A 17340-nucleotide genomic window follows, 5' to 3' on the forward strand; every position below is an offset into this window, starting at 1 on the left:
CTGTACAGAACAGCTCTGTCAGCACCAAAGGCTCCAACAATCAAGTCTAGGAAGAAAGGAGGAATATTACACATTACAATTTTTAAAAAAAAATATGCTGTCTAGAGGTAGGGCTACTATGAAGTTATTCTAAAGCAACTCTTAGAGCAAAGGACCTGGATATCCATTTTTGTCCACATCCGTGGCTCCTTTCAGCGAGTACCCAAAACTGGGTGGCATAGTGCGAGCGGCCCACTGCCCTTCCAGAATCTGAGACGGGACTGCATTCAAACCATTGGCTCTTCCATTGTAGATGTAGACAAGCCCTCTCTTGTCCTCTCCACCATATGGTGCAGCAATCGCAATGTCTGTAAACCAAAAGAACAATCGTCAACATTGCCAGAGTCTAGAAGAACATACTTGTGCTTACATCAACCGCTAATTTCTGATGCTACAGTTTCAAGGTGTGTCTGTAGGGAGGAAATGCAACCAGCCTTTAAAATGCTCATCAACCACCTTTTTTATTTTTAATTGGATGTTGGTTTGTCTAGAAAATGTAAATGTTTAACAAGAACATGTATCATAGACTTGCAAGGGAGAGGGAACAGAATTGTTCTGCAAACATTTCTGCACATCAGTGACTGACTTACAACCAAATGATATGGGTTTGAGATGTCTGAGAGTATTAAACACCCAGAACTAGTCACTGTTGGTGCCAAATCACAAAACAAAGTGGGACCGTCTGCCCATTTCATTAACACACTCATGTTCCTCCAAAGGGTGTGACATTTTAATAATTCTGGAAAATCTAAATCAGCCTAAAACAATGGTAAATATCAAATTCCAATCTATCCTGTCCTGATTGTGGCTTGGCAATACGTTTTATGGAGAACTTTCAGTGTAATTATGCTATCTCTTAAAGCTTAGTAAATTTGAGAGTACTCATTATCAATGACTAATAAACAGTAATAAACAAAATGCTAATTGGGTTATCTGTAAGGCTAACTTCAGAAGAGTACCTATGATCCAAATTCAGCATTTTGGCAGTCAGTTCAAAGACCAGACACCAAACACTATACAGAGTAATTACATTATTCCCTTATTTTTCCTTAAATTTGAGAAAGTTTCATGAAAAGAACAAGGACTTGAAAGTTTATCATTTCATATTTTTGATGCTTCTTTACAAACTTCATCAAAAGAGCAGAAATTCCAATCTTGCACCATGCCATGATGTAAAGTATTTTAGTTAATGCTCCCAAAATTAAATAGAGCAAGAAAAAAAACAAACCAAAACAGACTAAAAAATGGCAAAGTAATTAAAAAGAGGCAGCTTTTGCTACGATTTTTTCACCTACAGCGTAGTGCAGATTGAAATATGATGGAATCAAAATAGTTTTCGGATAATCTCATCAAGTGACCAGATTTTTTGGCTGTCAGCTGTAGACTTTCCAGTGTCTTCTGTAAATAGTTGTGGTGATATTGCATCTTCATACTAGTTCTGTATACTATTGGCAATTAAAATCTAAACATTAACCTCACCAAAACCAATGGCATAAAATATTCTGAGCTACAAAATATACATTTTGTTCAAACTGATACATTATAAAAAGAGACTCAGAAGTAAACATACTTAGAGTTGGTTCATAAAATCAAGTTTTATCCATTAAAGGATAAGTCACTTAGTATAACTTAATGGCTAAGTTGCTGGGACAAATTATACTGCTTTCTACATCTTTTCTGCATTTCTCACAGGGTTTTAAAATATGACTATTTTAGATATAGAACGAGATCTTTCCAAAACAATTCAAGAAGGCTGAAGATTAGAGAAAATGCCAATGATTTCATTAAAAAAAAAAAAGTTAAAGCTACCTAGCAATTAGTAATATTAGCCTATTATAATTTTTGACCTTTCAGAAAAGACTTAGCTTGCAAGCAGAATGGAAAACAACACCCCACAACCCACATAAATTACCATTTTTGTGGAACTCAAATTCCTGCCGCTCTTTAGGAAACACTGGTGTATGATCTGTGAAACAAAGCATTCTCGCTAGGATTCCTAAGTCTTATCCCTAACCTATAGGATTCTTGTCTGTGTCATTGCTCCCCATTCCTAAGCAAAAGCAACAAAAAGCAGTGGCCAAGGAGAGTCCGCAGCTTCCACTGTATCAGCCCTAGACTTCTCATCCAAAGACTCACCCAGGACACCCAGCTCTTGGTACCGAAGGCTATAGTTGTTAAGGGATATTTTCACCAGACTCTCCCATTTTGAAATAAAGGACAAAAAAAAAAAAAAAAAAGCAGGCTTTTCTCAGGAAAATCTCTTCTATCAGAACATTTTTAACCAGCTCTCTGAAACAAAACCTCCTTTTCAGTCACCATTGTCGTTCTGGTCTTTGAGCAATGGAAACAGGAAAATTATATCGAAGATGTCCTAACAAGTCACAGTGGAGAGCTGGATGTTTCATCAAAATTTCTACTGTACTTATCACTTAGAAAGTAATCAACTGACCAGCGTAACAGCTAAAATAGTCCGTGCTGTAGTTTAAATGGTATAGTCTCTGCTCGATGCATACATGGAACTCCTGTTAGCATTCTTGGGAGTAGCATACAAGCATCGAAAGGAGTCTAGACCTTCATGTCCAACATTCAGTCATGGTGAGAATGCAGAATGTTTGTGTGCGGAATCCACATATAGTGTGCTTTTGAGATTTCATCTATGAGCTGAAAATACTGATCAAGAAATCATGTCCTACCATTGAAGCCATCCTGATCTAGATCGCCCAGAGGTGCAATAGAACTGCTGAATCTTGCAAATATCTCAAAACCATTCAGCTTTGTGATCTGAAACCCTCCAAAGGCTCTTTGAAGGCAAATGGAAACTTGGCCGACCTCTTGAAGTTTTCCATCAGAACCTCGATCCATAAATAGAGGAGCTCCAATAAACAAATCTGTATAACTGGACCGAAGAAGGATAATGTTCTTCAGTAACAGCATGAAAGTTCAGTGTCATTCTCTTAAGCATCTGTTAGCAAGACTAACTCAGCACTGAAGTCAATATTAAGATCAAAGTTACCCAGCTTTAAACTGCAAATATTGATTGACAAAGTAAGCACAAATATACCAGAATTTCATGCATTTAAAGCATGCGAACACACAATGTATTTATGTAAATAAGTACAAAAACAAATCTACAATTGTTAAAAGAAATGTTGAGTACCAGCAAGAAAGTGTGTTGGACAGATAAATGTTAAACCACTGATAAAGACAGAAATCTATAATGTAGGAAAGACTTTTTAATAAAAGCTTCTTTTTTTCTTAGAAATCCAGAAAAAAAGTTAGGTGACAGTAGGGAGAAGAGGGAACTTACTTGTCCCCATTGATATCTGTGGCAGCCACTGAATACCCAAAATAAGCAGCCATCTGGAAAACAAAATTCAAAACAAACTTTTGATTTGCAGTGATACAGACACACAAAGAAGTTTATACAAAGCTGAATAGAAAAGATATTAGGGGGATGATTACATATACCACAAGATTTTTTGCCTCCTTTCTCCTGGTATTTTCCTTTCTGTTCCTTACTGTGTTAGAAAGTAAACTGAGCAGTTACCTTCCCCATTCCCCCTTTCACGATCTAGTCCTCTTTCCCAATTCTCAAAACAGGCAGCATTTTCTTCATTTAAATAAGATTGTTTCTCTAAGTAGTACTCCAAAATGGGAACTCCTAGAACATATATTCTTAGGATTCCTACAGACTTTGTAATTTTTTTCTTTGGCACATAAGCTAATAACATATACAATTTCTATGTTCTGGTACCCTACATACTCTCTCAATGTGTCATCTTCCTATAGGAATAGCCTCCTGGTCCCCCACCACACTGAATAAAGCTACACACCTGCTCTCCAGTGAAGTTGTACATGGAAGACATGTTTTTCCCATTGTAAATAGACACCTGCAGATGAAGAAATACACATTACAGCATACCAACAATATCAATATTTTTTATTTATTGTAAAGTTTAATGTTTCAAATTTCTTACCATGCCCAGAGTTCTTGCTGCCCTTGGGACTCCTGATACAAAGTCTGAAATATAAAAGCAAGACACCCAGATAACATTCAGGTCCCAAAGCACAATGATGTTGCTTGAACACAGTAGCCAGTGCTTATACATTTTCCCATGCACTGTATCATTTGTTTTATACCATTTATTTGAAAGGGCTACCCAGCATATTAACGTGATTTTTTTTATTGAAGCAAGGGTCTTACCTTCTGTGCCATCACCATTGAAGTCTCCAACAGCCACCGAATAACCTGACCAATAGACAAAATAAGTAAATCCCTTGAAAAACCTTATTAAACCTTTCTTTTCTCTTTATACTCTTCATAGGTCTCTGTGCACAGTCCTCTTGCTTCAACTTAAAATAAACATCACTTCTAAGTAGCCTAGCCTATGAACAGCTACATGAGTAGACTGCAATTCATTAGCACCCATGAATTTGAGATCAGAAGATTAACATTTTAAAATTATCATCCTGGGAATTGTCCTGGTCTATCCCTGCTGTTTTCTGAAGACAGTTAGACACATATATGAAGTAAAATGATGGTTTCCCTCTTCTTTGAGGAACTCTCTTCATTAGTTTTCTTCCTAAATATTACTCTTTCACGTTTTTATTTTATTTTGTTTTGGTAGATTATTTAAAAACATCTGCTTTTCTGAAAACAAAACAAACAGGTATGTGACTAAATTATCACGTAAAAATTGTACCTTGGCCATTCTCATATTCAGCCTGAATCACAGAGCACAAAAATTCATGGAAGTATTTTCAATCAAGCCTATGGCAAGAAAGTTAAGTTTCTGTCACATGTAAATTACTGCATTTTCAGGTATGTGTCTCTTTAGTTACCTGACAAATGTTGAATTAGTAGTTGTGTGATTTAGACTTAAATGTGAATGGCGCAAGGAAGTTTTTCAAGTACAACTAGGTTTTCTTCCTTTTCAAACTACGCACCCAAGTAGCTGTCATCAAAAGCAGCACTGGCAGGTCTTGTTGCCAACTGGTCATCATACTTTGTGCTGTAGACTTTGGAGTCATATTTAGCTACAATCTCTGCCACTCGATCAGAAATAAGTTGGCCTAAAGAGAAAGAAAATAGCTTAAAACCACAGAAAAATGTGCATGCACTCATTCAATAAGCAACAGGACTCATTTACAGAATGCCTTCTTCTAAAGCAACAACTGTTCCAACAATATTGACCAGAAAATAGCCAACAGCAGCACTAGATAGGATGCGAGTGAAAGTCTGGATCTCACTTGAGCAAGATTTATGCACAGTTAATCAAAAACACACAGAGTTCTCACTGACAATAGAAGCCACTCCTACACCTAAGTCAGGACTTAAACGGGACCACTCAGGTCAGAGCGAGCACATGCTTATGGTATTGCAGAACTGAGTCACCATCCCTTGTCTCTATACCATGAGCACAGTATGTGGCTGCATTCCCTGTTCCCATGTCGCCAGGCACTAGGTGGTGACATCATCACATTATTTTCTTGGCATTTAAATTAAATCTTGAATCACTAAAATTTTTTTTTCAGAAGAGCACTTCATATACATATTCATACATGTATGAAGTATGGGCAAAACTGCTCCTCTAGCATCCCAGAATGCGGAATAAAAAATTGGGTGTGAAAAATCTAGTTTTTAGAAGTATACAATTGTCTTCCATTCAGAGTTGGGATTTTTTTTTTGTCATAGTAAAAGAGATTAAGGTTGTTTCAGCAGAGGAGCTGTCACTTTTGCCAAAAAGCTATCAAATGAATATACAAACATGATATTATACTGTATCCATAGTTTGATTTCCATCATTCCATTTTGTTCAGAGTTTAAAACATAGGACTGTCATAAACAGAGTTTGGCAGCTACGACTTGATTATAGAAGCATCATCTTTTGAACAGAGAGCTGTAACTAAACACTGAATGATCCTGCAAATACTAACTGAAGCCCATATTAGCAAAATATATAGGTAATGTTCAGTGTAAACAGTGCAATTAGTGGTAAAACGTGCACCATGGCACAAACAGATCCATATAAACAAATGCCATACATCTTTGCCATGAAAGGAAAATGATGATTGTACTCTTTGCAGGGTGCATTTCCCATTGAAAATACATGCTTCATATGTGTATCAGAAATCACAAAACATGTAGATTTTGAAGCAACAAGAAAAACACCCTAAAGGAAACACCCTGCTGGTGGAAACAAATTCCACATTTCTGGGAAAACGCCTTTAAAATGATCACAGAGTTATTTAAAAGACACCTCTATACAACTGTTACTTCAGCTTCAATCTGCAGTTGCCTTAAATATTTAGGATATATTTTGAAGGATGAAGAAAAATTATTTCTGTTAGTTTTCTTACTGACAAAGACTTGGACAGTGGTTGGAGAAGTGTGGATACAAATGACTAAGAGGATAAAGAGACAAATCAAAGAGGTCAACTTCTCTGACTTAAATGATGTATCTCACCTTGCCAGTAAAAACTTCCAGGTCCTCCAAGCAGCACTCTGTCTCCCTTGGAGAGGAAAAAAAACACAAAACCAAAACACCACCACACACATTAAGCATAGCTAAAGACAAGAAAATATGTCCTATGTTTATGGGAAGTAATCCCATATATGAATGTGGCTGTAGCTTCGCTGGCCCAAATACTTTTTAATTTTTGAATAAATGATTAATTAAAAATGCACCTTGTAAAATGTTAAAATAACAAACAATATGCCTTCGCAGTGACTTGCTTCTCTATTTCAACCATTTAAGATTCCTGGCAAAATTCTGCTTTTATTGTAATAGACCCTTCTAGCTACATAAATTTAAGACAACAGAAATACAATTAGGAGAAAACTTTCAAAACTGCTACAAGGCAATCATAACATGTTTTAAGTCAGGACACCAAACTAGTTTCATCTTCTGCCCCTGCCACTTTCTGCAAGTTATCTTTAGAAAAGTTTAATTCAGAAAAGCTGTGATGTAATTCCCCCACTCCATATTTCTTGGTACAACTGCAATTCACAAACCAGTTTATGAAACTTTAACCACAGTAGCTGCCCCAGTGCTGGGAGTCTGCTCTGTAAGTACTGAATTGGGCCATAGGCTTTGCTGCAAAATTAAGCCACTTACTGTGGTTTTAATCTTAAAAACTCTCATATTTACCACTCAGAAAAATCTAGGTCAGAGATCTGGAGATCTCTTTTACCCAGGCTTGTCCACTCAGCTGGGGTTTTGGATTAGAACTCGAGATTGGTTTTAGCTGGGGTAGAATTGGCACAGCAAGCCTGAGGGGTGCATGCAAAATAAATCAAACACAGCCCTACACTGCATTTTGCAAAGTTTCCTCTGGAGGAAAAACTAGAGTGTCCTCAGGCAAAGAGCAAGGGGATATGACCTGACCATAAAATGTAAAGAACCCAAAGAATTGCCACAACACAAATAGGACTTGTGTGGTCTTAACATGTCCAGACTATGCTGAACAATTTAGCTGTACAATATAAAAAACCTGTAGTTCTTAGATTTGTGCACAGTTTTACTGTGCTTGGATTTTAAAAGTAATTGTGAATTAAAAAAAACCCACAACAAAACAAAACAACTATAAAAGGCAGGGAGAACATAAAAGTAGAAGAAACATAAGACAGATGGTAAAAAAAAGTCTGCTTCTGTTAGCTGACGAGAAAAACAAAACATAATACACAAGAACATTCTTTACCAGTTCCCTTTAGCAGCAACTTATTCTTCCTCAAGAAGTAACACTGGTTATGCCCATTCCCTTCAAAATAAGTCTCTCAAAAAGCCTCGCTACTACTGTTTATTTCATCTGAGGCCCAGCTGCAGCACAGGTTTATGGCATGAGGCTGGAAAAGTGGATTATTTGTTTAGGACATGGTTCCTACAAGAGATGAAAGTGTGCTGCAGTGAAGACGTAGGAGAAATGAGTTTATGATACTGGAGTGGTTTGAAGTTATTTTTGTTTATTTACAAGGCTGTGTTTGTAGTTTTTTTCCCCCAGGAATGGCAGTTTACATTATTTAGTTTTGTAATAGCTGTGCTTGTATGTGGTCTGTACCAGGGCTGTTGTTAACTTAGAACTGTCTGCTGACCCGTAGGAATTGAGAAAGAATCACATACCTTTGTAAAGTCAATACTAAATCCACCTTGACAAAATCCCTGTCCATCTGCATCGATAGTGGCTACAAAAAAGAATGGATAGAAAAGAGAAGGGAAAATAAAATAGTATCAGTACTAGATTATATGATTCTGTGGATGCTTTCCAATGCATCTGTCTAAGTAACCTTGCACTCCTGAACTTGAACATTGGAATATTTTTTCCTACTAAATCAGTATTTTCTCTTTATCAACAACTCAGAACCAAATGCTGTAACAACTTAAGGGCTGGCCTAACATGCCTATAACATTAACATATGTTCTAGCCTAACACAGTAAAAGTAAACAGCAACTCCATCTGCCTTTCTATTTAACCTTCAAAAGTTTAGGAGAAAGATATTTGCAATTTTTACTCAGGAAATAAGGTATCTGGAAAGTAAGGAGTAACTTTTTCTGTTAGTATGGAATAAAAATCTGAAAGGTACATAACCATAAGTTGTTTCAAGTATTGGCTTCAAACAAACAAACGAAAAAAAAAAACCAAACCCATACCTGACTGAAAATACCTCTACATACTGAGACTCATCCCAGCAGGAACTCTTACGGCCAAGTTAATCTTACAACTATACAGTTTCAGAGTAGAAATGTTGAGACCCTCTTATCTGGAAGCGTGACTACTTAACTAGCATGAGTTAATTTAATATATGCTATTTAACTCCTTTTCTGTTGGACCACACTAGATTTCATTCCTGCTGTTCACCAATAATTTTCAGGCAATTAAAATAAAACCTAGCTGGAATGTTCAACTTTTAGACTTCTATATTTAAAAAAAAAAAAAAAAAAAGTTATAAGCATCTGAATAACCCACCAACTCAACTACATGACATGGTTTTGAAGTGTTTGGAAAATGAGACTCAACATTTTCAACGATTAATGTAATTGAAACAATGCATCACTACATATGTATGCATACATTGATATCAGAAACTACTTGTGCAAAATCTTGTCTTCTAAAATGAGCTTTCTCTTTAAGTTACTGGAATAGTAATAAGAAAGCTCAAGAAAATTCTCGATTTGGTCTTTGAAAAAGCACCCAATACACATTTTTGCTGGAGTGATTACTCCAGAAGTGACCCATTCACAAATCAAAGTCCTCAGTTCCAATGGCACTTGGATCTCAGCTTACCCTCTAGCCTACAGCAGAGAAAGCAAGCTCTGTGCGCTCAGCATCAACGGGAGAAGAATTCAGATGTCTCGATCTAGCTTAGGCTTTTTTTTTTTTAATTGCTATGAGATTATACATGGGGAGGGGGGCGGGAAACACCTGTAAAACATCCTGCTTCAAATGTACACAAGGTATAACACAAGAGAAAGTCCCAACAGAAAAGCAACAAAGGACTCTACACTTACTGGACCTGCATGGTGCGTATTCCACAGATTTGGATCCGACCCGCAGGTAACAAGTTCCCACAGGCTCTCGCTCTTGTTTGGTTTCAGTTCTCCAGTGGTACAGTGGGGCACAGGCCTGAGGGAGAAAACAGGGCAGTGAGAACGCAAACTCCTCCTCAAAATGCTGGAGGGTATAGAATAATATAATGGAATTCCCATTTTCTACAGAACACTAACCAAAACCAATTTTGGCAGATGTACCATGTGTTATTAGAGAAGATTTATACTATCAGTGCTGGGGCAGAAGTATCACAAGTTTGTATTTTCAGAAACAGCCTATTTATCTCAGGTGTTTTAGAAATAATAATTTACTAAAGCAACAGCTGTAAAAGAGTTCATCAAGAATTTATAATACATTCTAACTTCACGGAAAATAATTCTACTACTTTCATCAAGACCAGACAAAAAAAGCTACAACCTTTGTTTATAAAGAGTAGAAAAAGGCTACCAAATAAATTCTGAAAGAGACAAGCCATATTGATTAGTAGGACTTTGTTTAAATCCTGAGTTTTTTGGGTCTTTTCACATTTTTTCCACTACAGTATCCCAGTACTGAGGCACTTCAAGGGCATCAAATACCTACCAGAATTTTATCATTTTTGGATCTCACAGAGGCTCCAAACCACTGATGAGACTTAAATTCCAGTGGATCATCAGGAGCAAAATCTCTGTTGCCTAAAAAGAAAATGCAGCATAATTTCACAGGAAACTCTACAGTAAAAATAACAACAATAAAAAAGCTAAGTCATTGGTTTTAATCCATATAGAAAAAAGCAGAAAACAGTAACATTTGAAGATATCACCCTTTCATGGACATACACTTCAAAAAGGATTTATTATTCACTTATACATCTAGGGCCAGCCTTCTTACATAGGAAGCATTTGTACAATCCTGATTTCTTGTAAGAATGCCAAGTTCATAGTGTCTTTGACAGCACCCCCCGTAAATACCTCATACTTCAAATATTTGCCTTTCAAGTCAGATTACAGCACCGCTCAAGAATCAGTGCCAAAGCCAAGTTAGGCCTAATGCTTCTAGAAAAAATATTGCCCTGATTAAATTGTGCAAGTTTTGCCTTTGGCTGGAATCAGGACAGAAATCCTTCCACTGTTCTCCCAAGTGTTAACATCTCTATTCTGAATGCCACAGCAGTGTCCAAAGCACAGCAACTAGCACGCTGAAAGCTACAAGTAAAGGGAAAGGGTATTCAATAATGAAAATGTCAGAGAGTTTTCCATACAGAAAAGGAAGTTAAATAATGGATAATTTGCACTGGTGTCTGTATGTCAACTGTTCGGTGATGAAGGCTGGTAAAAGCAACTTAATGAGTGGTATTTGTGCAAGTATGAATGTTAAAAGTCGTTACATCACGTAATGTTTCTTATCTACTTCACACACAGTATCACAGTATATTTGGGATTGGAAGGGACCTCAAAAGATCATCTAGTCCAATCCCCCTGCTGGAGCAGGAACGCCTAGGTGAGGTCCAGTGGAACAACAATGGAAACTCCGCCAGCCTAATCAGAAAATGGATGTAGCACTCCCAAAAACATCTCTTTTAAAAAAAGTCACCTAAATCGCTGGTTTACTGGGCAGTGAGGTCAGCAGCCACACATCACTTCCACAGACTGCAGGGGAAATTCCCAAACCCAGCCCCGCTATGAATCACAGACCTGTGACCACTTGAAGCAAAACTTCCTTGCATGTCTTACACCTTGTAAAGAATGTTTTATTTGAGAGACTGTGTTACTGCCACTAGGAAAATCCCATGAAAAGGACAACAAAAGTGATTCTAATCTGCAGTCAACCAAAACAAGCAAGGATCTGGACTACTTTTGCCCTTAGGTTAAAACTCTGTAGAAATCAATGCCAAGTGCATAGCATCACAGAGATTTTTTTTTTTTTTTACTTTACTGGTTTTCCCAGTTTCATGAAAGATAATTAAAAAAACCCACTTCCTTCTGTCACCGCCTCCTCCACTTTCTTATTGAACAGGTGCTAAAGACATGGAGGGCCTGATGATGGGCACATCTGCACAGATTTATGTACACTTGAACGTTTATACTGTTACCCTTGCACAGACAGAAACATAGTTTGGAAACCTGTATGTCACCTCCTCATAGTACAGAAAACCAAAACCAGATCAAGATGTTTTCCAAATAGGGAATTGTCTTGAGCACACTTCCAAAATCCCTGTTTTATCATCATCTTTTTGCTCGAAGGATGCAGTTGCACGACTGGGTTAGTTTCAGATGAAGCTGACACCAAAAGGGGTAGCAACTCCCATATGCTCCTGTCCATGTGTTCATGCTGCCAGCCCCTGTCTTGGCGCTACTGCCTTTTGGTCACATAGTCACAACAAGAACCACCTAAGAATGAAACCTACTAAAAAAATATTCAACAGGATGAGGGACCAACCCAGCTGACTGCAGGGGAAGCAGCGCTAACCTGCTGGGGCAAAGACAGGAACATATGGCTGGGAACTATATTCTTTCTGGCAGCACCGGGAACTTAAAATTGGTTTATTCTGCTTCTAACCACACCCAAGGTTACACAGCCTAGAAAGACAGATTTGGCTTCTACCCTCGTATTTGTCCAGCTACTCTTGAATACAAAGAAATCTCTCAGCTTTACTTGCCAAAGCAAGCTTTAAACAATTTAAAGTTGGGAATAGTTACAGCATGGCACTTTACACCTTTCTCTGCTGTTGGATACTTTTCAATGTTATATATCTACGACTAATACAAAAGGTTAGTGTAGCGGTTTTATAGTGTAAAGCAGAATCCTGTTGTGCTAGGTACTATAAAGATATCCAGGATGTAATCTTCTCAATTAGGTTTAAAACAATAGGCAACAAGTAGAAGGAACAGTCTTTTTGCAATAGCAGATAAACAGCTGCTCGGCATTATCAGCAATCTGATTTTATCACAGATGGTGAGGAAATCAGTTCCTTCAAATGTTAGTTGAAGGCATCACCTGAGACAACATTAAGAAAACAAACAAAAAAAGCAAGCCAGCTTACTGGTTAGCAGTGCCATCTACCCACAGCCTGTGGTGACTGCACTGGAGAGGAGGGGAACCAGCGGTTTAAGCAGCACAGCTGCCAGAAGAGCCCTCTCTGCCTTTGCCCCGGGCATTCGTGAGCCGCAGGCGCTGCCCCCGCCCAGGGAAGAATCAGCGCCCAGGAGAGCAGCTACAAAACCACCTCTCTTCCTCAGTCTTCAGGAAACAAAGATTTTTTTAATACAGTACTGAAAAAAGCCCTGATTCAGCTTTAAATTGAGGATAATATTGGAAACATCTCTTCAATTTTATTTTAATTGGTAAACATCTAGGCTTTGAGATATAGTCAGAAGCTGGCATATAAAAAACCCAAAATCTCCAACTCAGAAAGCAAATGAACACCACCCCAAGTTCATTATGTTCCAAATGTCATGACTTCAGAAGCCGGCATCATAATTTCTGAAGGCCTAAATAACAAGTTAGGAATTCTTATACACAAAATAATCTCCCACCACATAGTAAAATATGTTCCATTAGGCAATTTGGCTAAATAAAATTTATTTATTTATAATACACTACTATCGCAAGAATATTTTACCAACATCTGAGTTAGCCAAATTGCCTAATATCAGTGCAGATGCACATAACAGAAACCAACATCTGCTAGGAGGCTAACATGCCTTACATTGAGTTTATCCTGTACTCAAAGCTTCATTAGCTTCTCTAAAACTAAGGGGGAACTTGGGAGGAGGAGGGTGATGTTCAGATCAAGTATAAGGTACATACATTGGAAACATGGACTTTTCCAATAAAAACCTGCAAACATTAAATACAGGTCAAATCTGATCACAACTCTCTATTAAAGAAATTTAATTAATTACTTAATAATTTAATTAATTATTAAAGTAACCTTTATTTACCACCTCTATTCAAAATTCTCCCCAGGAAAACACTGTGTTAATAGATTATGAGCCTTTCCCTCAGGTCCAGAAGAGAAACTTAAGTTTATGAGGAAATCTGGAAAACACCATGGCATCAAAAATCCCCTTGCTTTAAATGAGGAACCATTTGTGTTTCTGTTCCTGACTGTGGAAAACAAAGAACACTTAAATGTGAGCCCTCACTGAAGCAAATCAGAGTTAAGTAAGGTGTTTTAGCTGCACTGTGAAGTAGATTTGTCATGGGAAGATACAGGACTGACTTCAGCAATTCTGGTTTTTATTATAAAGACCCTGATTTTATTATTATTTTATCATGTTATAACTTCCCAGTGGTAGTTATAAAAATTAAATTTAAAAAAACACCACACCAAAAAAAAAAAAGGCACTTTCCCCCACATCCCTCATGCCCTTTAAAAACAGTACCTACACGAAATGAAGCAAACTGTAATACGGGCAGGATTTAAACATACTGGGTTTTATCACTTCAGACCGACACTTCAATGTAATATAGTGAGCCTTAATACTGTAACAGTTCTTATAGCCGCTGCTGTTTTTCTTGTATTGCTAGATAATTTTCCATTTACCGTGTCTCAAGAATACCTTAGGAACGTTTTTAAACCAATTATGCACATTTTAAACAGGCATTTGAACAAATATATATATGCAATACAAACTATGTTCCGACCAGATTTGTTCAAGAAAACATCCAGAGTTTTTACACAATACTATTTGTCAGGTTAAAAAGCAGCCACTACAAGGACTTCTACTTGATGGGTCATTAATTTCAGGATCATGTCATTTGACCATAGGGTATTATTTCGTATCTGTAAAGGGCAGCTTATGCCACAGATTTTCCTTTGCTCCTTCTCATTTTAGCAGACATCACATGATGATTTTACTTAATTCTCATGAGGGAAACAGGCTGACAGGCCAAGTCAACAGTGCTTTGCCTCACAAAGTACTTCCCAGGTGGGGTGATGGGGTTGTCAAGGCAGGAGAATCACCCTAAAAATCCATTACATAGGTGTGTTGTTGTTGCTGCTGGACCAGTGGAACAGAGTCACTTTACTGCACTACCAAGGATTTAAATTTATAAATGGAAACTAATGTGGAGTGATGCTGAGTAGAAAAAGTGCAGAAAAGGTCAAAAAAAACTCCAACAATCTAAACCATCTTTCAAATAATAATGAAAAGATCAAAAGTTCTTTCAGTGATGAATTTCTTTTGGCTGCCAGCTTTGGATAGTTGGCACCTTCTTTTTCCAATGCAAATGTTACCGGTTACAGAAACAGCAGTGTTACTACAAAATGATTGCAGTTGAGTAAGTGGATGGAGTTGTAACTCGTAGCCTGCTTGCAGGGTAATGAGAAATCGGAACTAAAACATCTGCCCCTGCTCTGAGTGCCAGACTGTGCTGAGATAATCATGAGTCAAGAGGCAGTGACCTGATGAAGCCTGGTTCAGTGTCATACTGCAAATACTTCAGAAGCTGTAAAATTTAAATAGTGTCTCAATTCACAGAATTTCCATTAAAATAAACCTTTTTGTAAAGATGACAATCCAAAGTAAATGATGTTGCCCCTTCTAGGCAAAGGGAAACTTTATGCAGCCAGCCAAAAGAAAAACACGCTTATAAAATATACAAAAGCTGTGTTTTCGTAACATGAGAACTTGGAGTGGTACAAAGCTGGCTATCTTCCATCCAAAATGTCAGTGACTTCAACCTTCCTTAATGGAGCAAGCACCAGCTTATCTCTACTTGAAACTCCCCAGGCCGTGCGGCAGCTGATGCTTTAGCAACCTTGGTTCAGCCACAGTGTTGCTACACGGAACTTCCCACTACCGCCCTTTCCTCTCCTGAGGTAAGAACCCTCCTTCATTCCCTGGGGGAGCGTGCTGGAACAAAAGCATCTTTTTCCCTTTACTTAAGTAAGACATTTTATTTTTTTCCAACTAGTCATGCAGTTGAGATCCAGCTACACGCACGCAGAGCCAACAGTATTCATGCAGGAATCTACCTAATCACAAAGGCATGAGCTTTTTTCCACTGTCAGCTACAACAACTCGCGGAGGAGGTTTGATTCATTTGCCTCCCTCTTTCGCATTCAAAGCAGCACCCAGAGCCCAATGCAGACTTCAGTTAAACCAGCACACATGATAAGGATAACAACCAAACTTCAATGGGACTGAGGTAATGCTAGATCTAGTGAGATAAAAATCAATGCACTTTACTACAAATGAATGAATGGTCTTCACAAGATTTATTGCTTTGGTGTTGACTAAATCAATAGCCTTTGACATTGAAATCCCCATACAGATTGCACCCTAATACCAATAAAAAACAATCAGCTAAAAATAAAACAGTACTTCACTAAAGCATGCTATTTTCACAAAATACTGCCCTATCCCAAATTTCCTTATCCACCTCCTTCTTTTGTAATTGGAAAAGATGGAGTGATGAACAACTGACTTGTCTGCACATATGATAAAAATCTCCCAAAGGCAAATATAAGCTCGTGACACCCTCTCCAGTCACAACTTCCCACCATCAGCAGATCTTGCACTGTGCGATGCTACAGCACGAAGCTGCGAGAGGCAGCTAAAATAACCGCTTCAAACTAAATAGGTCACAGATAGATAAAGCTGTGCCAAACTGGTGGTTTAGGCTTCCAAACAAAGACTCCTATTGTCTAGAATCACCCACTTGGGGATAGAGGGAAAAAAACACAACAACACACACAACAAAAACCAAAAGCCACCACAACACACAAAAAAGGAAACATAGGGAGGAATCAGGAAAGGTTTTATAATTATTTTCCAGTTCAAAAGCTTCTTTCTCCTCTTTTAGTACAGATCAAAACAACTGGTCTTAAAATAATTTTATCCAACATTTAAGAACACACCATTTCTCTAAAATTACTCTAGTGTGTCAAAACAAATGGGTAAGGGCAAGAAGAGGGAGAGTACAACTGTCAGTGATAAAACTTTATGCAGCCAGAGGCTACACTGAATTCTTTTTCCAAAGCAATAAACACACAGCACATTTGAGATGCTCTTAGTTTTTAGTATTCAACACTTTCTGTAAGTTTCCTTTCTGTAAGTTTTCAGATCTGATATAGAGAAGAAAAGCAGTCGGGAAAGCTTTCACCAAGAGAGAATGACAATTGAGCAGCGCGTGGAGCTGTTACACTACGTGTCTCAGAAGAGCAAAACAACCCATTGTCTGAACAAGCAGATCTTTCTGTGCTAAAAATGAAATGTGCTTGAGAAATCTGCAGTTCATTAGCATAGAAGTTCAAAGTTGGTTTATGAGCATATTTTCCTTTGTAACAGTTTGTAGAGCTGTCTGCATTTCATCAGATTATTCTAGATTCTCGGTACTGCACTTTTTGGTGCTGATATAGAGTTGTGCTTCAAGCATCCTGTACAGAAGCAGGTACATTTCTCAATGGAAGTTTTCATTAAAATACTGGCAGGTTTTTGTAAGAGAAACTTTATAATCACAAACCCACTTTGTTGCATTTTTATGAAGAGCCATGGGAGCACAAAGAAATGCTATTTCCACCAGCCCACTTCCCACTATTCTTGACTGATGAAGAGTTAGGACTCCAAACATGAAAAGTAAAATAATATGAATAATTATGAAGATTGTTTCCTTCGGGGAAATAAGCACACAGGAAACTCATTTGGTTTACATTAATTTGCTACATATTGCCAACATGTGTACAGTCTGATTAACTCCAACTGGTTACATGGGTCTCTGAAGAATTTTTTGTTTGTCAGAATGAAAATTCCATGATCCTGCTCTCTA

General features: G+C 37.7%; 1 protein-coding gene across 1 annotated transcript in view; it reads right to left on the reverse strand.

The window, feature by feature from the left end:
- The window catches only part of ITGAV (integrin subunit alpha V), a 49578-nt gene that overhangs the window by 21736 nt on the left and 10502 nt on the right, over nucleotides 1–17340 (reverse strand). The window contains exons 3-14 of the mRNA XM_082055360.1: nucleotides 10168–10259; nucleotides 9546–9660; nucleotides 8160–8221; nucleotides 6507–6552; nucleotides 4987–5112; nucleotides 4244–4288; nucleotides 4017–4060; nucleotides 3873–3929; nucleotides 3347–3399; nucleotides 2733–2935; nucleotides 156–347; nucleotides 1–46 (exon numbers count right to left, since the gene is read on the reverse strand). Coding sequence (XP_081911486.1) covers nucleotides 1–46; nucleotides 156–347; nucleotides 2733–2935; nucleotides 3347–3399; nucleotides 3873–3929; nucleotides 4017–4060; nucleotides 4244–4288; nucleotides 4987–5112; nucleotides 6507–6552; nucleotides 8160–8221; nucleotides 9546–9660; nucleotides 10168–10259 — 1081 coding nt within the window. The remainder of the gene's footprint in view (nucleotides 47–155; nucleotides 348–2732; nucleotides 2936–3346; nucleotides 3400–3872; nucleotides 3930–4016; nucleotides 4061–4243; nucleotides 4289–4986; nucleotides 5113–6506; nucleotides 6553–8159; nucleotides 8222–9545; nucleotides 9661–10167; nucleotides 10260–17340) is intronic.

The sequence above is a fragment of the Streptopelia decaocto genome (assembly GCF_964273445.1).
Source record: "Streptopelia decaocto genome assembly, chromosome: 6".
NCBI lineage: Eukaryota > Metazoa > Chordata > Aves > Columbiformes > Columbidae > Streptopelia > Streptopelia decaocto.